The 26,568-nt window shown below is 34.9% G+C and overlaps 1 protein-coding gene across 7 annotated transcripts in view; it reads right to left on the reverse strand.

Annotated features, from left to right (window-relative positions):
* The window catches only part of LOC106117828 (optomotor-blind protein), an 84,612-nt gene extending 60,657 nt beyond the window's left edge, over nucleotides 1-23,955 (reverse strand). For 5 of the 7 annotated variants that reach the window (XM_013312290.1, XM_013312289.1, XM_013312288.1 and 2 more), the window contains exon 1: nucleotides 23,636-23,758. In XM_013312290.1, coding sequence (XP_013167744.1) covers nucleotides 23,636-23,658 — 23 coding nt within the window. In that variant the 5' untranslated portion in view covers nucleotides 23,659-23,758. Of the gene's footprint in view, nucleotides 1-23,635 lie in introns of all 7 variants that reach the window. The other 2 variants (XM_013312285.1, XM_013312291.1) reach the window with 2 other exon arrangements.
* Nucleotides 23,956-26,568: the final 2,613 nt, after the last annotated feature.

The raw sequence follows: 26,568 nt of genomic DNA on the forward strand, positions 1-26,568 counted from the left end.
AATTAATAAAAATAATTACAGTTTTAAATTTTTATTAACAGCCATTTTGATATTTTTAAAAGCAGTTGATGATTAATTTTTATTTCAAGTTAAGTTTGTATTTTTTTCTTGTCTTTAGCGAAAACCAAGCATATAAAAATTTGTAGCAATTTATATTAAAAAAAATATCTATTTTAGTAAACAATTTTAGTTTTAAGTTATTAATAAAATAAAAAAAAAACCAATGTAAAATATTATACTTATATGCTTCACGAAAGAAGACTATTTAACAACACATGCAAAAAAAAGGTGTATTTAATTAAGATTGCTATAAATAAGTAACAAAGACACAAATTTTTAAAGTTATAATTTCAGTATTATACTTTAAACATTTAATATAGTACGTGTGTGTTTGAAATATGAAATATGAATAACCCGTTCTACAACAGTCAGTCGACAATGGCGTGCAACACCGCACTTTACACTTAATGCTATCGAGTGAGCACTCGCCTTTGTTATCCGCCATTTTACATGTTTAAAATTAAACTTTAAAATAAATCATACTGGCAACTGATAAAATTATAAAAATAAATATAGTTTTAAATATTTAAATAAAGCTATTATGATATCTTTACTGCCAGTACTTATTTGATTTTTTTAATTTATTTTTTAATTCTGATAAGTATAAAGCTACTTTAAAAATATTTTTCTGCTACTACTGGATAGAAAAAAATGACAAACAGCGTACAATTTTTTGTGATTTGTTTAACGACAAAAAAAAACAAAAGTAGCAGTTTTGTTTAATTGAAACACGCCGCTTGGTTTATGGACGATTTGAATTGAAACAAAAGTCGGTTCGGTCCGTTTAAAAAGATTCGAAAATGAGAAAAAAAGCTATAAATAACGATTAACAAAAAGCGGTGTCATCTCGTCTGTCTTATCTGAGCGAGAGAACCGCGCGCAGTCGTCGTCCACAGTAGCACGCATAATCAACATAAAACCGTGGAGTCGCTTCGCTGTAGTAAATTTAACTTAAATTATTACAAGTAAAATTAATTTCCGCTACGAAAAATTGGGGCTCCAAGCCCCTCGGTGGGGACGTATAGTGAGCTGATGATGATGATGAAAATTAATTTATTAATTTTTTTATAATTATAATTTATAAACTGTTCTGTAAAGTACATACTTTTTATTTGTTGATTAGCGTGACTTCATTGAACTGCGGTGCAATTGTGCATGAATTGTGATAAAGATTTTTTTTATTTTTAATTTAATGAACATGTCATTTATAGTCAATCGATGTACATTACGTTGCCCTTTTCTTGTTAGTATTATTTTCAGTTTGCATAAGTCAAAGCCATCAAACTTTACGGTATTAAAACTTAAGTGTATGAAAAATTTAAAGAGTATTCGAGGTTACATATAAAATTTTATTACAGCAATTTATCAGTAGAAACATAAAATCAAATTTAATAAAACAAAGCGGATATCATCGTAAAATAATACCACCGACATAAATAGGGACGACTTAATGAAAAATTAAACATGAAAAACATATTTTTAAACATAAAAGGCGACTCCATGTATTTCGTTAGATGTAGATAAGGGCGCGAAGTAACCTTGCAGTGCGGCGCCTACACCCCGGGGTGGGCCCACAGACCTTCCTTCACACCGCATTGTGCCCGCTAGAGGTATCCTAATCGCTTTAATGCTGCATTATACGGAACCTAATCTCTTACATACTTTGTAAAGAAGTAAAAAAAAACATTAAGGCTCTATTACGTACTTAAAAATCGTCATTTTGTGTAACATAGTATTGTAGTATATATCCTTTATTATTTGTAGTAATACTTATCTTGATAAGAGAAACTTAATTTGATATAGAAATATTTAACCAAACAAATAAAACTCTCATTTCTCGTCAAAATAACCTCAAAATATCTCTTTACAACTGAGAAGTACTACTTCAGATGCAACGGCTAGGCAAGAAGTTAGCTCAATGGTATTCTAATTTGGCGGACAAGCAGGAGACCTGCTTTCAATTACGCTCAATTGAACACTACCTAGAAACGATTCAAATAGTAGATACGGACTATTTAAATGATACCAGACTTTGTTATTATTCCTATGAATTTTCTTCATTCTAATTAAACGTAAAGCTCCGCGTGTACAAGTGAATTACATTCATTTTTAATTCGATTGAATTTCGGAATTTTGAGTTGTTTATCATAAAAGGAAACAAAAACTCATAAACTATACGAGTACTAAACCCTAGAAATTGGTTTATTTTTTGGTGATTGCAAATACTACATTATTTTTTATTATTTGTTTTAATGAAATTTCTTGCTGATAAAAAGCGTTAAAACGAACATTTACAACACCCAAGAGCTATTAAAAAACAATTCCACATTGTTAGTTTTTATTAAAAACTCCGTTCAAACTGCAATCAATAACTTGGCACTGTCATCAGTCATCCTTCGGCGATTATTAAAAAGAAAAAAATAATAAAAACGCGGGACGTTTGATCGAACGTGCGTACCGGCAGCCTGTCGTTTGGACAAGTGTCGATTAGCCGGATGAGTTAAAAAAAAAACTCGACACAGACAACATGTCAGTGTCCCAGTATCACAACACGTGAAACATTTAAGTTATCGTATTCGGGAATAGATCTTAGCGATAAGGAAAGAACAATTTTTCAAATGCTTATTTATCGTGATAGAAAACAATCCGATTTCATATGAAATAAAAATCGATTTTTTTAATCGTTCGTTCTACATTCAATCCATATATTTTATAATCTGTGCTGTTATACAAGGCTTGTCTTTAAATTCAAGTAATAATTAAACACTGGTCACCAAGACGCACACTTTGAACACACAGCATTGTTTTACCTAATACGTGGTAACAATCTGCATACAAGAAGCCGTGCATGTCGGTGCAATCGATGCACGCCATTTCTAATTCCTGTATTCACACAACTTTCTTATCGCATTATTTGATATTTGTTGTTGGACCAACCAATTTTTAATAAGTGTTCAAAAATTAAACACAAATAGTAACTGGTAAAGTTTTGATACGAATGAAGGGATTACTTGCCAAACTGTCTTAGTTAGTCATTGTTGGGGTCACTAACTGTATATAACATATCGTCGCCATCCCTGTCATTATCTTTGACGAAACAGAGTTAACAAAATGTTTTAAACGGAGGTTTAGGTATCAGAAACCCACGGTAAGAGAATCTGTTACAGTTGATTTAGTAACTATACATTAAGTAACTACTAAAGCAACTATTAAGACTAACTTTGACAGTTAAATGTCACAAAATCTATTTAAAATTCATCACACGTATGGAAATCAAATCGAGACAGCGAACTCACTAGAAATCTACTTAAGATTGAAGACAATTAAGCAACGATTAATGACAAGTGGAAAGCAAACAATTAGCCAAAATACGGTGATACACATTCACTCAGCTGCCGCCCCATATCGGTACGTGAGTCGCTTTCTTATCAGGGCATGTGAGTCTCCGCCGCGGCGGGACGTGCGCTGAGAAACGTCGCATCGCACAAGCAATTATCGGATGATTAAATCGATTTCACATCGAATAGTTTGATCGTCCAATAGTTGCGCCAATAGTTTTGACTAATAAAAGCTCTCTTTAATAAAGAGTCTTTTTGTAAAATAAAATATTGGTAATTTATCGAAAATGTTTTTGTTATTTAAACAGATTAGATCGTTAAATTATGTTAATATGAAATGAGGAAAGATTTGTTGTCCTGTAATTAGTAGATATAGTTCAAAATGATCTACTTCCACTGCAGTTCCAAACATCTATTATGTTTTTTAAAACAATGTTATACGAGTAACTATAAAAATAAAATAAAAACAATATTCCACGCTAAATACGAAACTGACAGACGATGCCAAAATTTGTTACGTCGCGAGCCATAAACAAGAAAAAAAAATAAACAAAATGGCGTCGTGCAGCCGCGGCCTGTACGACAGTGGCGAAATGTCGAGAATGCATCCACGTGGCATGGCCCCACGAATTCAGGGCCAAGCGGCCGCTGCGCTGGCTCCCGGTCCCCGTGCTTTATTTTCGATGTCTCCCATTTGTTATACATAATACATGTACGGGGCCCCTATCGCGGCATCGCGCATCGCGACCGACAGAGAATTTAGAGACGGCGCCACCGGACCCAGCCGCTCATACAGGTTGATCCCGTTTCCAAAAACTAATACGACAGGATTATACATTAAAAAGGACTCTACAGCTACTTAATTTAAAGATTAAATTCAATGAAAATCTAATCTTAAATGATTTAAACATTATCTGCGGTAATATTACCTACATTTTCAATCAACATTACTTGGATTAAATTAAAGAACGGTGTTTTATTTCCAAAATAAAATATGAAATAATCGAAGTTATAACACTCTGTATATAACGATTCCCGAATCAAGCTGAGTTCAGAGGAATGCGTCGCGACATGAACTTATGAGTTACATCGAAGAGATTTTTTGTGAGGGACGAAGAAAAGGCGGTCGACAGACTTTACAGATCACGAATCAAGATGAGAGAAACAATTAAATTAAACAAAATTTACAAAGGACAGGGACATTAAATTGTATTGCAAATTATTTTAAGACACGCTGAGTTAAATATGGTCTTAATTATTTTAGTTATAAATTGATACAACTGTCAAATGCGTCTGTCACAGGACCGACCAAAGAGTAAGAATAACATAGAGTAGGCAACCATCGAGTTTACAAATAAATGGACTCTTGAAATGTCATGCCAATCAACTTTATACCTTATTAATTTAAAAACAATATAATATAAGATAATTTTTTAACTCATTTTCTCATACTAAACACAAAGATTAATGTTTGAAGAACATTTATATCACTTAAAAAGTACTTCGCATCGTTCGCGGAACGGATATGTCAGCGATGGACCTATAATTTTTTAGAAGAAAAAAATATACAATTAAATGATTCTATTTGCGTACTAAATAGAATTAGGCCTTGAAACATCGCGTCATTTACGACTAATTTGTTTTTAAATCCCGGTTCCGTTTCTCGAAATTTTGTAAAGAATCATTCCACGTATGAAGTTGAGATGGGGAACTGCGAGGTGGCTGTTTGCATGCCAAGTGACCAGGTAGTGTGTGAGAAAAACCCGAAAAAAAGCTAATGGCGTATGCTGATCGCGCGCGTTCGCTGACCGCGGACAGCGATAGTGAAAATTAGCAGGCTATTAACGTATAATAATTTTATGATTATTGCACATTAGTGCGTTCTTTTTTAAATTGCAGTATTTATAATTTTGGAACATTGTAGAATATCCTTACTAGTATATAGTGACACGATAGTTAATAACATTTCAGTGGGTTAGACGTAATACTATGGTTTTATTTTGACTTGCAACTTTTGATTTTGACTTCCTCGCATTATATACTTCTAAAATAATTTACTATAATCTATATGTGAAAACAATTAATTAATCGGGAAATACATCAGTTAGTTTGTTTGTAAAAATGCTTTAGGTCATCGTCAACCTTTTTTTTTATAAAAGAAGAGGATAAACGAGCAGCGGGAACACCGAGGTGTTCAACGACGCCCATATACATCAGCAATACCAGAAGAACCGCAGATGCGTTGCCGGCCTTTGAGATGGTGATAAGCTCGCTAATAATATTAGCTTTATTTATTGCAAATAACATAGTACTACAAATAAAAATTATCTCACGATTTTCGATCAAAAGGTTCACTTTTTAAACGCAAGTTAAAACTCTTAATATCATGTAACAAAACTAGTCTAAAATGAATAAGATATCAATATTACAAATAAAAATTGAAGTGGGAATCGATAATAACAATTTTCACGATCGTCGGTATTTGCGGTTGAATTTATGCGCACGCGATATGAAATGATTTGTGTCATTGCAGTTTTAAAATGATAAAAACAATCGTCAAATAAACTCATACAAGTTTTATCGTCTTTTTTCAACACTCGTCAGCAATTACATTTCAAATGTAACACAGTTATTGTGATGGCACGTTTACTCACTACGAACATCATCTTCTATTTTAGTACTAATTAAATAACCAAAGAATGTATTTTAATTAAAAGCGTTCTCAAGTTTTGGACAAGAATCAAAAGAAAATAAGATATATCTATTGGATAAAAAATAAAATAAACGCACACCGCGTTATGACTACTAATTATTTTCAACAAACAAGCACCAAGCGAATGTTCGTTCGTTCGCGCTGTGTAAACGTTAAAATACAGTTTATAATGAATACTTTGAGAGTGAGTTTTAAAGTAGGATGTAAAAACTCTTTATGCAGTTATTTATTTCTACAGTATAAATATCACGCGAGAGTTGTTTTGTTTTAAAGTAAATGAAATATGCGAAAATTATCTATTGACACGATTCGACTACCAATAAGAAAACTTTTCTGTATCCTTTGTTACCTACGTGCAGTAGGGGGAGAGAGGCTGTTGGTAATCAAATGAAGAGAAGATAAGTAACCCTAGAACACCTCCAAATTAAATATACCTCTAGTAACACGGCGACATATACTAATATTATTGCAATGGAGTAGGTAATTGGTCCATTTGCATAAACAAAAACAAATGGCTATTTGCTTTATCATTTCATAGAGCGTATAGAGGACCTATAGAATGTTTTATTTCTATTCATTTTATTCCTAGATTCATACAAAGTTTTTTCCTTATTTACAACAAAACGGTAGATGAAAAAAAAATAGAATTGTTCTATTTTATCTCTCGTGATCTATCATCGACAATTTAAGTCATACGGAGCGTTTAGCTGCATCTATTGTAAGTAAAACACTAGATCTAAAACATAGGCATCGCCTTTTCATTAGTCTGAATAGACCCGCTTTGATGTTTACCGTCCGCGTTGTCGGCCACTATTGTATATAGCTGATTGTCTAATCAGAGAGCGAAACGCCTATCAATCCATGTCCGGGTCGGTGTGATTGTTCCGTAGTGAATTCTGATCACGAAACTTGTTATGTTACTGTATCGACGCCTCGTATATCTTTCCCGATTTCGGTCGGTGCGTTAATCTGCTTCCAAACGTTCTGTACGCCAAATGAATACATTTACCGCATCCAAAAAAAAAATTATGCTTCCTTGTATATTTGCAATTGTTATTAGTTCTAGGAGACTATGAGTCTGCAATGTGTTTGTAGTAAACCTACGCGTAATATATTACTATAAAAAAAGAGTACATAAATTTTATTTTTAATGTTGACTTATGTATTCGCTTCAAAAAAAAAACGTTGAACTGTTAAGTTGAAATATTGTATTACTAGATTTTTTAATAAGAAAATCTTATATATAAAATCCTCGTGTCACAATTTTCGCTTCCATACTCCTCCGAAACGACTTGACCGATTCTCATGAAATTTTGTGAGCATATTGAGTAGGTCTGAGAATCGGCCATCTATTTTTAATCCCGCGCGGACGGAGTCGCGGACGACAGCTAGTGTTAATAGAATATTGTCTATGACTAGATTTACAGCGAGCAACCGTTTTTACGCTCTATCATTACTTAGCTACTGATCATAGCTCTGCTTTATAAAGCTTTAGGAATTACGACGACGTGCAATTTGATCATCTATACCCATTTCTACAAAATCACAGGTCTTTCTTTTCAATTAATAATTTAGCACAATAAAGTATTATAACAAGATTAAATAGAAAGTTGTAAAAGTATAAAAAACAATGAAACAAAAGTTAAATATAATACAAACAGGTATTTTTTTTCTTACTAGTACTAGGTATAAACGTACGAAATTGCACTGACCAAACATATATAATAAAATACATTCTTATCTCTTTCTTTTCAATGAGAATGAGAGAGATACAGTCATATTCAAACCACAAGTGACAAAAATGACAAAAAAGAACTCTTATCAAACATCACAAACATTTTATGCACATCTTATAACGATATTCAAATCCATCTCAGAGAGGCTGCTCGGCTGCGGGAATTTTCTTTATAATTGGACATTGAGAATTTGTATTCAGTCGTAGTTTTGTGTAGTTTGTTTTTCGCTGGGTGATTCATAACGAGCTTCAACAGGATGCAATATGACGGTTGTACAATATCGAGCCGCGCTATACAAGCAGATCACGTAAGGTCACCATGTTGTGCTAAATAGAACTACTTGAAAATACTGAGAAACTTTACTGTAAGTACATAATCTACTCTTATCTCAGTACACATACAAACCATAGTCTACTCCTCTGTCGGTAATCCTAAAGGAACTTCTGAAATAGACTTATCAACTTAGTACATAAGGCAATCTTCGGAACTGATATTGTATTCTTGCATCGCGTTCCATTCACACAACGTTGAATCGTCGACGCGAGTCGTCAAGTCAAGTGTATAGATATGCTCCGCATTACGATCTTCGTAAACAGTTTGGTTTTGGCGACTAAAGAACAAAATGTCGGCAACGAGTGCCTGTGTACGAACTTCTATGAAGTTGCATACCGTAAGTTGCTTCGCGACTAAAATCGCCAGATTTCAAAGGTTTAAAAGGCCTAGTTGTCACCTATAATAAAATAAATTTGCTTTTGACTTTTGAATATTGTGCACTACTCTACTTTAATTTTAACCGTGTCAAATGTCACGTTCGTCCGTTGGCGCAATTTCCTTATAAAGATTTCTAAAAAGATATACAAACTTTTAGCTTCAAGTATTATACAATTTGGCATAGTTTCGCGTATTGATTAAAATGAGACTATGAAAAGGTGGATGTTTTTAATAATTCCGCGAGTCAAGAGCATTAAGAGTCAACAGTTTGATTAATTTTATAGTCTTCTATTACTTACGTTGCACATTAATCATAACAATTTAAATGAGATTTCACACTGATACTCTGGTTTAATATGGAGCTACTCAAATGTGCGAAAGTGAAACTTTAACAAGCGTTTCTGTTACATACAGAGCTCTTGATCACGTTCCCGCTGACGGATGTAACGCCTCGGCTTCAATAATCGTCTTCTATCTGTGCTTATACTTCGCAAACTGTTAGTTGGCGCCAAAACTTCGATATCACACGCACTTGACGTTATGACGCAAATTGAAGGAGTTATAGCAACCAAAATTTCTTTATTTTTAATCTGCTTTAAAGAACGCTCTTTATTACCATACCATACATACCAAAAAGTCCCTACTAGCTGTATCTAGATGGCTTATGTCATACAGTATTTAAACCTTTACTGGTAACTAGCAGTCGCCTGCGACTCCGTCCGCGCGATTTAAAAAAAACGAAATAGTAGATACTATGCGTTTATCCAGACTGTTCTATATCTATATTAGTAAGAATAAGATATATAACAGTCTTTAAGATATCTGAAGTTGACATTGTGACATTCTGATGATTATAGTACAAGAGCCGACAGTAATAAAAACCAACGAGTACACCAAACAAACGAACCGCAATTATAACTCAAAAGTTATCACACAAATAAATCATACACTTTTACAGCATTTAAAGTGGGCATTATCTCAACTGATTAGGTCTGAACAATGAATATGCTGTGGTCCTCAAAGAAAGCTTTCAGAGCGACCTTAAAGGTCGTCAGATAGGCGCCTAATAGGCGGCTATTGATAAGTTAATTTACGTAGTAGATTATAACAACGAAATGATTATGTGTGGTAAAAAAACAATGTATTCTATACCAAGGAATAATGAACTTTTAAACAAAAAGCGTTGAAATTTTGAGATCAATCACAGAACAACTACGTTATGAGTTTCATTTTTTCTTAAATGAATAGGTTTTCAAGATGTATTCTAAAGAACATACATTCTGTTTATGATATAAGTTACAAATAAATCCCACACACATCGCTGTAACTTTTTGATTGACGCTACAGTAAAATTAATAATCGAGATTTAATAATCATTTTGTTACAAAAGATTTATATGAGAGCATAAAGCGAATCGACAGACCTTTATCTCCGTCCGAATCCGTTTAATAAACAAAACGCTAGAATCATAAATAAGACGGTTCCTTTATGAGTCGCGGGGGACATTGGCTGGGTTTTTATGCATTTAAGTTGTTCACACTGTCACAAATCAGGTGTCGCGTCGGCGGGGCTCATCCGAGTCGCGTTTTATGGAGACAAGGCGGCCCTGTTCGTACTAATTAAGGCACTCGTAAAACGCGAGGGTCCCTCGTCAATCAATGCTTAAGGGCAGCGATGAGTTATCGGCGGCGTCAACCGTTGTAAAGAGGACTGTGGGGAGAGCGGAGTGCGCGGTTGTCGTAATTTAGACGAAAATACATCGAAATGTGCAAAGCACTCGCCGTGTTGCGAATGTCATGCACTTTTGTACACTGCACCACTATATCCACAATAATAAATGGTTAAGTAATTTTTGGAGCACCCTTTACTTTATTAATTAGGGCTTCTTCCATAAAAACTCTAGTTTACTAGGTACAATAAATCAATCACACACTTTTGGATTTGTTTGGAAAAACGAATTCATCATTTTTAAACCTGGTGTAAGTTAAGTGGAATCATAATATTGGAGAAGGCAATACGTATTTTAAATAAGTATACGCTTGCGTCTGACCTATAAGGAACACATATAAGTTAGAAGTTTTGTACAGAAAATATCAACCAACCATACATACCGCATCAACATTCTCTTCTTTCGTACATCAACGTGGTTATAAAATTATGGATTTTTCAAATGTATCGACTTCAAATATACTGTAGTATATAGTACTATATAACAAAGTATAGTGCAAAATAAACTTTACTAAAAATATATAAATCCATTAAAAAACTTTAAAAAAAACATATGCCGCATCCAAAAATCAACCGCAAGTTCCTCATTGGCGCTGAGACAAGAAGGGTGTTTGTAAAACACAATCTGGCAGAAATACGATCATGTAAGTCGATGACGTCACCAGCCAAGGTTCGCAGGTTAAATGATCGGTCGTCAATGTGCACGCAGATTGAAGAGTTGAGGACAATTCCCGCGGCCGCGCTGAAGGGCGATGCTGACGAATTTATTTGCTCGTCGTCACTGAGAATTGAATGTTTAAAGTGCAATTCCGTCTATTAATAGATACGTTTCAACGGACCGAAAAAAACTGGCTACACCTAGACTAGGCCGAAGACGGTATCTAGTGCGTGCAATACTGAAGTGGCTCTATTATACGGTTTTACGGGATATATCCTTATAAGCATTGTTTTTTATCTTTTCTCTTTAAGGTCGTCGTGCGAAAAGCCTACAAAAATAATTCGGATGTCAAATACAAAAAAGATTTTACAGTCAATTGGTAGTTCTTAATATTAAGTACTTGATAACTAAATACGTGGAAATCGTACGAAAACATAAATAAAATCAAGTAAGTTCTGTGATCAATGTATTTCTGTTATGATGACAATAAAGAAGTTTATATATTATTTTATTTTAAGTCTTCTCTATCATTTTCTTTGAGAAAGACAGAGATTAAATATTTGTAAACATGTTACATCAGTGGAATTCAACGCAATGTACAATATGTGATTTATTTCAAAACCGCCTGTATCTATTATAGGAAAAAGCAACTTGGAGGTATGAAGAATTTGGCTTAAGAAATCGGTGGAAAGTGTGAATTTATAGCTTCGTAGTTTCAACGAAATACTTACTTTAAATATTAATAATAAAACTTGTACTAATGTTCAAAACATTTAGTACACTGTTGTATAAAAAGGAAAGTTAATATAAAAAGTTTTTAGTCAATTGCCTTATACCTACACTTATGTCGCTATAAAAGCACCTACACACAACGTACAAAAGGCATAAGACAAAGTAACAAACACACGTGCTTGTATTGCCAACATCCAATCAATATTGACTCGCTGGCACGCATTCTGAATACAGTAGAGACAATCACAAAGGTGTATGCATTGTCTTAAGACACTTTTACACTGTCTAACAATACAAAAGTTACTTTAAAACAAGATAGTAATAATGGTTATTGTAGGTGGTCCTTAACGAGAAATGCCAGAACTATTTTATAATCGGTAATTCTTCTTTTGCTTCTACCACATCCATACCCTAAGGCTTACTAACAAACTACAACGCGCATCGCCACCCAAGTCTACCATAATAACGATATTATTCCAATACATGTTACTAATATTATAAATGCGAATGTTTAGATGGATGGATTGATGGATGTTTGTTTAAAGGTATCTCCGGAACAGCTCAACGGATCTTGATGAAATTTGGCACAAATATAGAACATAGTCTAGAAGAACACATAAGCTACTAGTTCAATTTTTTTTTAAACTCCACGCCGACGGAGTGAAAGGTGACGTCTAGTATAAATACATATATGTGACTTTCTAATTATAATAACAATTATATATATCACGCACCCTTGCATACGTGTTATTAATAAAGTTAATTTGCGAGTCGTCCCTCGCGCCAGGGTCAGTCAAGTTCAAATGTTGCGATAATGCTCGCAAATTAATTTAGTAAACGTATTTAAATAACATTGTAGCGAATGCAATTGTAAATAAATCACTATCTAATTTATTACTATTTGTTATTGCCCACAGAATTAAACCGTTCTAATGATGGTCGGGCAACATTGTTCAGTGCGGTTATCGGTCTTTCCTAAGGCAAGAGTCGTCGTTTGGTGGCTATTTTTTTAGTATAACACGTAGAAAGCTTATTTGATATGAGAAGAAGACATTTCATTTGTATCGAGACGAATATATTCGTTTCTTGTGTGTGAATTATGAAATTAATCTTGGTCGTCTAATGGAGTCATCTCTAACCAGGTGCTAAACTACTGTTCTAAGTATCAAATATCTGTGATTTGATAAAGATGCTTTAAACTTGTCAGTTTGATCTCCAATCTTTACTTTCAATTGTTTTTTAAGTCTGTTAACATGAACTTTATAATTCGAAACGATTTCTACATTTCAAATATTCTTTCCCTCGTCTCTAATTATATCCACAAAAATAAATTTGCTTGTGAAATGAAGGGGAAAAGATTGGATACCTCATAATTCACTTACGCAACACCTTCCAAATAAAACTAGCCGGAGTAATTAGCAATTCTCAAGTTGAGCGGGTTACAAAACGTCGAAATTCGTACAAATTAAAAATACACTCCGGCTAAAATTCGCAATTACTTAATCGCGGGCTCTTTGCACTTGTAGCCCGGGTTCCCCTAATTCGGGGCTCCGTTACCTTCGCGAGGGAATTCGGGATTTCCGAATTGAAACTGTGAATTTCACTTATCTGTGGCCTAATGGGCCCCGCTTTCCGCTCGAGTGCCTGTTAAGAGACAGTTTTCACTTCGAAATTAAATTTCATGCCTTAACAGTTTACGAGCATCTGACGCTGATGGCTGTGAGCGACGCTCGAGTACCAGAAAAAAAAATCGCTACAGCATTCGTTAGCTTATCCCGAAAAAAAAGATAAAAACATAAAGTCGCGGAGATGGTATGACTAAAAAAAATATTTTAACCACTTCACTACTGACTGCTACTCCGGAACGACGCCTCTATTTCTGTTTTATTTATTTTCAAAACGTGATAACATCCCCCCATCTCACTTTATTATCTAGCATTTTATTTTTTAATTAATAACAGTCCGTGGAAAATGAGGGAGGATGATAAAAGAACAAAAAAGAACCTTGACCTACTGTTGTACTAGCCTGATCTGTACTTTGTCATCGTCATAAACAAGGAATATCGTCAGGTATGGTAGGGGTCCAGCAGTGGACAAATTTAGGCTGATTATGATGATGATGATGGTAGGGATCAGTGGTGTAGGTAGTACTAAGAGAGACGGTAGTGGAGAAATATTTTACAGTTCTGTTGTGTAATATAGAGCATTATTTTGTTTTGTCAAGTTCAACAACAACAATTAAAAGAAATAATATTACAATTATTTTACTAGTAATTAAATAAAACTCATGACACTTGTGCTAAAGCTTTAAAACATCAATAGTAATAATTCACAAGCAATTTTAACTCTTGTAATGAAAAATAACTTGGAACAAAATCTCTTCTCGGAACTTGGAAGTCGACTTTATAAAGAGCGCTTCGTAAAGACTTTATCATTTCTCAAGTGGAACACGATTTTGTCGGTTTAAACTTAGGTTCTTTAACGCGTTAAGACATTGAGAGATTACAAGGAAAAAAAGTTGAATTTAATGTGCGAAAATGTACTTAAAACACCTCAACATTACAGTTTTCGCGCCATAGCAGTGCTAATTATAATTGACGTTAATAATAGCGTATAGTTTCACAGCGCGTCAGTCGTTTCTCTTTTAACAAACGCTACAGTAAAATTGTTGAATATTCATTGTATTCCAAGTAAAGCGTATTCATGGCAAGTTAATAGCGTTTTTCATTTTTTGCATCTAGTTTTGTAATTCATTGTAAAAGTAACGCGTTACCATATAAAGCAATAATCGTACACGGCGTGATGGAAACAGCATTATTATGACGAGCTATAACTGTCATGTTGTAAAGTTAGTTTTTACCCAACTGGTACATACAGGAGGGTAAATTTTTCTATCTGAACTGAATTCACACACACATTTCTTTATGATCTTATGACTCCTTAAAACAATTAAATGTGATTATTATGTGCAACACGTGCTTAATGAATGTGCCTTGAACGAGGAGGAGAAAAGAAAACTATATATAAAAAAACACAATTTGTCAAGGCTCAATGTTAGCGAACTTCTGTCTGCTTTGGCCCGACCATTGTCGGACCTAGCAGACGGAGTCCGAGGCATGGTGCTAAAGGCCTTTTAGAAATTGTAAATGTTTTTTTTCTTTTTGGTGTTATCATTGCATTTTTTTTTGTTTTGTTGTTTGCAAACTTGTAGTTGCTAATTAGTTTCTAAGTTGAATGTTATGGGACTGATGTCCAAAAAAGAAAATCCCTAAAAAAAATGTGATTTTAAAAAACTAAAAAACAAATGATTCAATGCTTATCACACTGTACTGTGAAGGAAAAAAAGCAGGAGGAGGACATTGTCATCGTAAGTCGCGATGTGGTGGCAAAAGCTCATCGTTTGAGTTTATTTTAGCCGAATCCAAAAAATAAGTAACAAACAATGACATATGTTAAAAAATAATGATAGTAATTATGCAATGTAGAGTAACAACGAGCGATTGTGTATTTGCCGAACTTGATTAATCTTATTAAGCTCGCTACAGATTAACTTACAGTTCAGTAACTGAAGGTGTGTAGCGGCCTTTACCCTAGGTTTCTGACTAAAATATAGATAACCATATGTTTTGACGGGGATAAACTCTCAGAAATTCATGTCTAGACTGCGATAATTTTTTTACTTCCAGTAAATAAATCAATATCAATATCCAGTAAGTAATTCAGTATTTTACATCATATACATCATCAAAAATTTTCGATAAAAATGAAACGTCACAACTCTGTAAATAACAGCATAAGAATTTTTTGCCGTAACTTTTCGCAAGTGAGGCTAAGTAGTTGTTGTAAGCGGCGGTAGGTGTCGCTACTGTATGCAGACGTGTTGCTTACCTATTCCCCTTGAGTAAACTATAACAAGCTCGTTTACAATTTTGGCTTCTTTTATTTTATTTTTTTTCCGAGCGACAACAGAGAATGCTCAGTTTTTATTGTTTTGTTTTGAATTCAAATCTAGTCTTACGTTGAGTTTTCAGTGACATGTATGAAAAGATACTGCCAACTCTTTTATAAAAAAAAACAACAAATTGAATACTGTGCTTTGGTAGGACAGATGACGGTTATTTGATTTCTGTCAACACTTTAGTTTACTTATTACAATAGGCTATACGAAACAAACTTAAAATCTGTTTATGATTTAAATCTTGTTATCCACATTTTTTTTATATCATAAGGTGGCAAACGAGCGAGCGGCCACCTGAAATCGCTGAAATAGCGAAGTGACCGTTGCCCATAGACTTACGCAATTGCATATGCGTTGCCTACCATGAATCGACGTAGGAGAGGTTGCACAGAAATAAAATATTGTCTCTTTACATGCATCCTGTCATCCGGAAAGTCCACTTCCACTTCCCAACCCTTTCTCATAAGAAAAAGGGTGGGAAGGGAAAGAGGACTAAATTAGCCCTCCGGGACGCACACTCATCAGACGAAACGCAGAATAGCTTCCACTTGACGTCTGTCTTCCGTGTGGTCGTGGTATTTCCCCGGGCGAGCCGGGCCAATTCGTGCGAAGATGTTAAAGCGGGCTCTACCACTGTTAAAACAACTTGACAACAGGCTTGTGTTATTAAAAACATATAACTATTTTTATCGCAATAATACATCAGATTATAACTAATGATGAATGATTTATAGAATAAGGATCGTTTCCACCGACGTCGACGTCGTTGATAGTTTTTGCTACGCGGTAAGTAAACGGAAAGGAAAAACTGGAAGCGGCATCGACCAAGTGTAAACTGACTAAAAGTGCATTGATTTACGAGCATCGCGTGCGTTGCGCTACTAATGAAACCGTTTAGAAAGTGATCAAAGAAACACTTGCTAATATATCATCGCTTTTAAGGACATACGAATACTTAATTATGACATTTCCTGGAAACTACAAAATAAAACGTATCCGTAATGCTAATGTAACTGAATATGTCCATATTTAATATTCATACCTATTTGTACCCACACATATAAATCTACTAGATATGACAATGTCTTACGTCCTATCTAGTAGATTCTTACGCCTAGATGTAACCCAAGAGCCTACTATGTCACAAAGACTAGAGTCGAAACTAATTCAACAATATCTTACTAACATTATAAATGCGAAAGTTTTGATGGATGGATGGATAGATGGTTTCAATGAAGGTACTTCCAGAACGGGTGAACAGTTCTCGATGAAATTTTCCATAGATGTAGGACATAGTCTCAAAGAACACATAGACTACTGATTACCGTTTTTATTTTTAATTGAGCGCGAACAGAGTCGCGGTGACAGCTAAATTTATTATAAATCTAAATTTAAAAAAATATCAAGATTTGATCTGTAGCTTTAAAGTCCGAAACGTGCAACAAAGCCGTGAATGTTTCAATAAGTGGAAAAAGATTTCTGCATGTGTTGGATTAATTGTTTGTGTCCCCAACTTACATAGAGAAATAAACAGTAGCTGCTAAGAATAAATCAATTCGTCGTCAACTGTGTTTTCATGTCAACTATGAAAAATCCTAGTTGCATCGAAGTAATCTAACATAGGAGGTCGTCGCAACACTTAACATCAATCACGATGAATGTAAGTAGAGGGTCTTAAATGATTATAACCTTTTTGTAATCTCAACATTAAATTCGTACAAGATGCTGGCATGTTGAGACGCAATTAATTAACTGGCAACGCCGCGCCCGACGGATCGGTGGGCGCACATTTCACGCATGGACACGCGCCGCGCATTCCGCCCACTGTTTACTTAGTGTACTTGTTTGTTCACATCCTTGCTTATAGTTTTGTGCGAAACTATCAGTTTCATAGATAAATCTCACATAACAGGTAAACTTTTAAGGTTAACTTAACAGAGCAGTTTCAATAACTAAGAAAGACAGAATAATTCAAATTAGAAGGCTCTCCGTGATGACTTAAGTTAGACCAAGACATTTTTCTCACATTTTACAATTTCTACTAGACTGACTTAGCAATTCATCAGACATTTTCCTAACCAAATATTCGGCACTGGGCCCCCATAAAAGATTGTGGCCTAAAAATCAGTGGTATTGAGAAGTATATCCGCGTGCAAACGTCTAGTTTACAATTAAATTGACAAGCGCAGTGCTAAAGACGTTATCGAGTCTGTTTACATATCGTGTTACAAGCCGCGCCCACAAAATGGCCGACCGTCAGAGTCCGAGCGAATTAGTTCTAGACGACTGAGACATCTGAGCTCACGGATCACTTCTGTAGCCACGGGAGAGCCCTGCGGACAATTTGCATTTGTTACATGTACGTTACATAAACGTATGACCACGTCTATCAATTACAAAGAGGTAACATAGAATTTACAGATTTCTGTGAAACAATTTTTTTGACAGTCAGTTCATTGATCTTCTTATCAATATTTTCTTTTCATTTCATATTACAAGAAATCAAGTTTTTGAACACGATTCAATGTTCATATGTAAATGTTTTTGCTTGAAAAGATCTATGAGAGAAAACAGATTGTTTTTACTAATCAATTAAATTAAGAAAAAATCAAATAGCTAAATATTCAGTTAGCTAAATCAATATGAAATTTATTTTATAAAAAAAATAAAGAAATAAAAGCCGTTACTTATTTATTATTATTAACATACAAAGAACAGAAAACGTAACTTTAAATTGTCCATTGTTTAATTCATCGACATTAATAAAAAAAGTAGTCGCCATTTTGGATCGCCATGTTAATAAATTCTATTTGTTATCTTTACAAAATATAGCATAATCGAATAATCGATAGTACCTTTTTAAATTGCTTAAAAATCGAATACTTAAAAATAAATGAATCGATTAATAGCCACCGTGTGTATTGACGTCATTATTTTAATGGTATAATTCTATTGAAATGGCAATACGAGTCTGTAATTTTCAAGCTGTTAACACAACTGAAAGACACACATGTTTTCTAGTCTTTAATTTTAAATTATAAATTATTTCAGTACATTGCAACTCAGAACTTGTGTAGGTTGATAAACGTAACTTGTAAGCTACCAATTATTTTGAAACTCAACTACGTTATATTGAGAGGAAAAAAAACTGTTTCTAAATTAAATATGACAGGCTGTATTAAGTTATTAAAGTTATTAAATAATAATTTAACTTAACCAATATACAATTAAGCATTGTGAATAAACATTGATTTAAAAACTGTACTCTTATTTTAGGTTACTCATAACTTAGTTTTATAGGTTGTCTTTTTCCAACGTTACAAGGGTGTTCGAGAAAAAGATGGTTTGGTCCTGTTCGACAGGGCACCGCCGCGCCCCCCAGATACCTATCGAAAATCACCCGAACATCCTGTACAATAATCTAACTTTAAAATAAAGTCAACAACTTAACTTAAAAAATAAATCCAATGGGTATTTAGCATTTTGCTTTTAATTTTTTTTAATCATAAAACTGGTGCATCGTGAACAAACAACCATTAACTTAAAAAATACCTTTTAAAACCTTTATCAAATGGACTAACGCCTACACACTAAAATTCAGATAATATCAAGATTCTTTTATTTTAATTCTCAAAGCTTCAAGGAGCAGATATCCTTGATTCGATCAGTGTATAACAGATAATAAACTACCCGCATACATTAGGTACTTCGGATCACAGGCCTAGATAGAGAATTTAAGACCCTAAGACAAGATGCGGGCACCTCACAGAGCGTCTAGTTATAAAGGCTAGATTAACATAGCTTATAAAACAATCCTAAAAAAGAAACTCTTATTAACTACTAGCTGTCGCACACGACTCTGTCCGCGTGGTACTAATAAAAAACTTAATTAGTAGCCTATATGTTCTACATTTATGACAAATTTTTTACCGAGATCCATGCTGCCGTTCTGGAAATATCTTCAAACAAACATCCATACATCCATCCATCTAAACATTCGCATTTATAATATTAGTAAGAAGTAAGATATAAACCATACTTTAATTTTATAACCTTTCTTTTACTTTAAAATATTATTTACCTTACACTAACTAAAGTTAGTAAATATATAGTAGCAAAAGTTAAGTCACTAAAATAGATTGTTTTTTTTAAACTCACGGGCATATAGCTAGGACAAATATAACAACAAAATTGTTTTATACTATCTGTAGCCCGCGACTTCGTTCCTATGAATATGTCAGCCGTGGATAGTGTAGCTTCCCAACAATGAAAAAAAATGTCAATTCGGTTCAGCAGTTCCTGGGCCTATTCAATGCAAAGAAACAGTCAAATCTTTCCTCCTTATATTAGTATGGATTCATAGATATAGTTCTTACTGTTCGCGCAAAAGAGATGTTCCAAACTAATGATTTTTCATTTATTTTTATAGAAACGTGATTAAAAAACATATGTAAAAGAACAATATTGCCTAGGCTAAAATAATCACAAATGTAGTTTTATTTCATTATTCATGCTCATTGTATAATAAATTGACTGGCTGTCAAGATTTCGGGTATGAAACTTCAAATTATCTGCATACAGATAAGAATAACAATAAATTAATTTTTAAATTTTTTATCTGTGTTCAGCATAAGAATAATAAGATAGTCAGTTGACTCAAAGCGTAGCTTTTTAAACAGAGGTTAGATTTGCAAATTACAAAGGAAACAGTGATTCAGCCATGATAAACATGGCAATTTTTTTTCCTTGTACTGTCTGCCAGTTACTTATTAAAACGATTGGCATAAGACAGAGTTCGTTTTGAAACTAAGTAGCTGCTCAAATATTTTCCTTGATACATTGTTTTTTTTAACTTTAAGGACAATATTTAACAACACAATTAATTATACCGAAAAATCTGTGGCTCAAATAATAAAAACCCTTTGTCTTCCAAAACATTCTTTTTACAATTTACAAAGACTAAAATAATAATTATCTGAAGGTAGCAGTTCAGTTAACGTTATATATTTTATTACAATAACTCAAACAAAAAGCTTTTAATTATGCCGTAGAAATGCACTTTTTATCGTGTTTTTTTTTGTAAAATAATGAAATTAACTATAAGTACAATTTAACTACAACAACACATGAATAAACTAACATAAAAACTTATGCACGCGATTTCAGTTTAAATTAAAATTATACACACAATTTCTCTATCTCTAAAAGAACAAAACGCGAACGTTTGAGGACAAAAGTTTTCGAAACGGGCAAAGAAAAAAAAAAACGAAAACATTTACAAAGGTTTCGGGGAAAATCACCTGGCGCCTCTCACAAAACCCTTCTAGCAGATTTCCTTCTACACTTCGCCGTTTTCTTGCTTCAAAAAAAAAAAAGTTCCCGCTCTTTGATCTTTGAGGGTACTCTCGAAAATTTGCCCTTGAGCCCTTGAGTATATCGACGGATGCAAGTTAAGGTTAATTTTGTTTAGTAAGTAAACATCATCGATACTGTACAGAAACAAGAGATAAACTGTAGCTAAACAAGGATAAACTGAAGCTATACATTTGTGTTGCATATGTTATTACCAATTCATAACTTTTATCGTGGACCTAAACCGCCGAGCTGCCGGCTTTGACAGAGAGATAAAAAGTAACCATGTTATTTGCTAATCAAAGACCTTTCTATGGCAGAAATAATTTTGAGATTATCCAAAACAAAAATAATTAAAACTTCCCTTTCTAAATACAAATTTACTACAAATAGAAAAAAACGACAATAATATATACGAGGCTCTACTTTCTGAAATAGAGCTATTTTATAAATATTCTTTGACATATTATTTTATTAGGTGCTCAAGGTACTTAATATCTATATTAATTCTTATCTTATTAGGAACTTTAGTAAGTACTGAGATTTTATCTATACTAATACTATAAAGAGGACACATTTGTTTATTTGTTTGCATTGAATAGGCTCCGAAACTACAGAACCGATTTGAGAAATTCTTCCACTGTTAAGAAGCTGCACTGTCCCCAGATCACATCGCCTATTAATAACTATATTGTTTTTTTAATTCCGCACGGACGAAGACACAGGCGACTGCTATTCTGTCAATAAATTTGTTACAGACAACTTGCGTGTTTGTTTCAGAATTTTACTACATGTTTCTTACAAATAGAGTATTCATTTGGATCGTAAAATTTTACTATAGTTTTTTGTACGTATGTTTTTAGTGTAGTAGGTTACAACGTTGCTTGAAAACGCTATCTTGTAAAATATAGTAAACATAATCTATGCTAAATTTAAAAAGAAAAAAAAACATATTTTTTTTATAAATGGAAAACTACAGATCTAATTGTAACAAAAATCATTAGTCGCATAACTAACATAGTACAGACTTCTTTCATAGATAAATATCAAAGATCTCTTAAAGATGATGTTAACTACAGATAAAGGACATCATATTTTTTTTTAACTGGACAATTATTGTGCAGTAACTACTATACTATTCGAACATAGTAATTAAGTTTAAAGCTATAAATGAACACATAGCTATCAAATAAGTATAACGAATTCTTATAAGTTGAAGCATATATTAAAAAAAATGCATTAAATGCCTTTGTGTGATTTAATGTAGAAATAATAAGAGAGAGAAGACAATCACCATGTTTTTAACATACGTTGGGTCATAAAAATATAAGCATTTATTTTTACGAATTTAATTGTCTACAAGTAGTATTATAACAAAATATATATTATTATAACAATACTAGCTGTTGTCTGCGACTCCGTCCACGGCGAATTAAAGAAAATTATTTGTATTTCCTGACTATGTTCTGTATCACTGTCAAATTACATCGAGATCCTTCTAACAAAGATCTTTCCATACATCCATCTAAACATTCACATTTATAATATTAGTAATATGATTACAATCCCTAATATGACAAATAAGCCTATGGCAGTGAACTGGGTTTCTTCATCTTTAACGGCGATTTTTAAGCCGTAGGCTCAGCAAATAAGAGTGAAAATGTTTATTAGAATCATGTTAACAGGAAATACACGAAACCTAATTTGATCTATTTGTTAAAACAAGTCTTATAATAATACACAATTTTTAGGAAATTATTTAATACGTTATTATTTTTACTTGAAAATCTTTTGCTTTACATCTTGAAATTATTACTGCTTGAAATAAAAAACACATTATTTAGACTGTAGTAATATTTTAAACGTTTGTTTTCAGTTTTAAAATATATATTTTATATGTTACAAAATTGATTTTAATTATATTTTTTCCGCAATACAAGAAGTAAAGGTGTTTGACAGAATAAGTGTGCATTTGCCGACGGGTGCGAAGTTTTGATGAAAAATGTGCCTATATGTCGCGCGCGGCAACCCTTTCCGTCTACTATTAAAATAAAACTTACTAAATAATATAAGGACGTAGAATTAAAATGTTGTATTTTTAATCTTTGTTAATATCATGAAAGATATTATTAATTCTAATGAATATAACAATAATAATGTACGTAAATTTTAGATTTATGTTTTAAACAAGTCAAGAATAATTTATAACTTTGATAGCTTTATGCCGAAAGAAAAAAAATGGACATGTTTACACCAAGCAGCACTTTAATAGTCTATGCGAACTAGATTTATAACCGTTTACACGCATAATATGGTACCCGCGGTGCCCAGCGCGAACCGGTCCAGCCGGCGCCGGCTGACGCTGAATCACGTCACATGTCTCATCTGTCTACATTGAAACTTATCAGATCAGTAGCAGACACAAGGCAAGCTTTTCTGTTCGATGCAAACTGCGTTGCGATGTAAACAAAAGCAGGGATTCGCTGTCGCGGTCCTTCTAACGCATGTAGCTTCGCGCTACGCGGCTAATCCTAATTCTAGCTCTACTTACCGCATCACGCACCTCGAGGGGAACATGGTTACCGCGGCGTCCCTACATAGTATCACACACAGCACTTGTCACGTGGCGTCGCAGCCGGCCGTACTGACCTGCCACTCTTGGTGATCACCATCTCGGTGCCCAGCTTGTGGAACTTCTCCCAGAGGTCCTTGCCCTCGAGCGTGACTTTGGGGTCGTCGAGGACGCCGTCGTCGTCGGGAGGCAACGGCGCGTAGGGCGGCGGTGGCGGCTTGAGCAGCGGGCAGGGCGCGGACAGCGCGGCGGCGGCCGCCAGCGCCGCGGGCAGGTACGGCGGCGGCGGCAGCGCGCCCGCCGTCAGCAGCGCAGACACCGAGAAGTCGCTGGGGCGCGGCGCCAGCAGCGGGTGGAAGGCCACGGCGTCGCGCCGCTCGGCGCCCTCGAAGCGCATGCCCGCGCCGCCCGGGGCCCACGGCGCGCGCTCCACGGCCGGCGAGCGCGAGCGCGGCGTGCGCGGCGGCTCCAGCGGTCGCGCGGGCGCCGCTCATGCACGGGCGCGCGCGGCGGAGCGCTCGATGCGCGACGCGTGTATCGGTGCGGCCGCTCGCGCGGCGGGCGTCAGGCGACTGGCGGCCGGCGCCGCGCGCGACACCCTCCGCCGCCAATGGCGCCGGGCGGCGGGCGGCGGCGGGCGGGCGCGGCCGGGGGGGCGGGGCCGCGCGCGGAGTGTCGCCGCGCGCGAGGTGTCCGCCGCGCCACACCTCGCGCCGCGCTCCGCTAATCTGGTTAATGCGGCGCGCGGAGCGGTGCGGGCGCGGGCGCGGGGGCGACGCTCGCCGCCTCCTTCTAATTGGACACGTTTCCGTTCGTTCATCAATTGAGCTCGTTAGGTCTCGCGATATCTTTTGTGTCGCTGCGCCCTCCGCGCCGCCGCCGATGACGCCTGCCGCCGTGTCGTCGCTGCTGCTTCTTGCCGCCGTCAAAAGTCTGTTGCACGAGACCACGCCGTGCTGCAACTTCTTGCCGAAATGTTGTGTTCATTGCGTGCTTGCTCGCTACATCTTACTCACAGAGTGCAGCGATTCCATACGCTTTACACTTTACAAATCCGCTGGGTACGTGGATGGGATATATTCTACTTCCGACTTCAAATATTTCCTAGGTGCAAGAACATCGTGTTTGACATCGTGCTTACACATATCATTTTAAATTTTAAATGACTTCATCCGTAACACAAAAATATTCCTTCTCCTTCTTTTAATCATTTATTAGAAGATGTTGATGTGGATGGTTTGGTAGAAGGTTAGGAATTTCTGAAATTTCGTTGACAAAATTCTGTTCAATCAGGCTATTACAGCTGCATGGATGTCGTTAAAAATTGTTGTACATAAACAGTCTGGAAGAACACATTGTCTCACTATGATCCCGGAAACGTGTACGGTTCCCGCGGATTACCTTTGATTTCCATATTAGTTCAATAACTCTCCAACGGTTCAAAAAATGTCAATCAAATTTGACACAAATAAAAAAAAACATAGTCTCCAGTAACACAGTACATACTTTTCACCAGTTTTCTTCATTCTGCGCAAACAAAGACACAGACAACCGCTAGTACCTAATAAAGTAGCAATTTAAAAGCGGCAAGCGGTTTACATTTTAATTATGTTTATTAGCGAGCAAATTTTGATTGTCACTGGGCAATTGCGACGGCGACGCCACTCGTTTGAAGACCTTGTTTTTTTTTACTTGTTCCTTTTAAAATGTAAAGGCACGACTTGTTTTCCAAGACGAGACATCGTTACTTAAAAACTTTTAACATTGGAAAACAAAAAAAAAAGGCGCAAGGACCAGGTATTTCTTATCGAGTGTTCGTCCTCTCATTTTTACCGACACTGGAAAATATATTGAATTAAATTTATTACGTTAAAAGAAATAAAAAATTAATATTTCAACGTAGAACTATATTTTAATGGATATCAAGAAACACAAATTTGGTACATATATATCCTTTTTCTTTCGAACTTTACAATAACACGATGACGTCCAAGATATTCTGGTATTCGTTAAAACGTAAATACAATATTCAACCCATTTACACAATAGTTATTATTAAATCAATTAATCTAAAAAAAAATGAAAAAGTGTTGTTCAATGTTGTGTTTTATGCCAATATTATAGTTACGTTTATTTTTAAAAAAAGAACAACATATTAGAAAATATAAATACAAACTAAATCATAACTTTATTAAGATACCTACCTACTATGTTGTCTAGACTCTGGATATAGACAATATTCTATTATAAACATAATTTTTACCTACAAACTTCCAACGTATAGTTTATTCATATAAAATCAGAATTCATAATAAACTAGCTGACGCCCGCGACACCATTCGCGCGGATTAAAGATAAACGTAATAATTAGCCTATGTATTCTTCCAAACTATGTTCTACATATGTGCAAAATTTCATTAAGATCCGTTGAGCCGTTCCATCCATACATTTAAACAATTATATTTATAATATTAGTAAGATTTTCAATACAAACATTAGGCCTTTCTTAGTTTAATTTTGTCTGTGACAGATAATACCTGTTTCAAATCACGCCATCTGTTGTCAGGAAAATAAATTTGAATACGTGCGCAGAATGCTCATGATTTATGAATGGCCTGTGAGAGCGGGATCTCTCCCGGACCACCGAAAATATCAAAATAAAATATTTGTTGTCGCTACCAATGTAAATATTAGCGTCGAACGAAAACTTCACAAGAAGAAGGTGGTTGATATGTTTTAGGGCTGGAATATTCCTGTATTATTTATTAACTTGATATCTTGATGTCAATTGCTAACTCTACTTTCAATATAAAGTAGAATCTAAGCCCAAATAATGTCAACTTCCTCCATTAAAATCAATACATGGTGGATATTGTCTTGTTATATTTTCATTTATCAAGTAAAATAAGTGATATTAGGTAATACTATCTGTCGCCCGCGACGCCTTCCTCTCGGATATAAAAAAAAGAAAAACTTAATTCCTATGTGTTCTACATTTATGCTAAATTAC

The sequence above is a fragment of the Papilio xuthus genome, unplaced genomic scaffold (assembly GCF_000836235.2).
Source record: "Papilio xuthus unplaced genomic scaffold, Pxut_1.1 DF827679.1, whole genome shotgun sequence".
NCBI classification, from domain to species: Eukaryota; Metazoa; Arthropoda; class Insecta; order Lepidoptera; family Papilionidae; genus Papilio; species Papilio xuthus.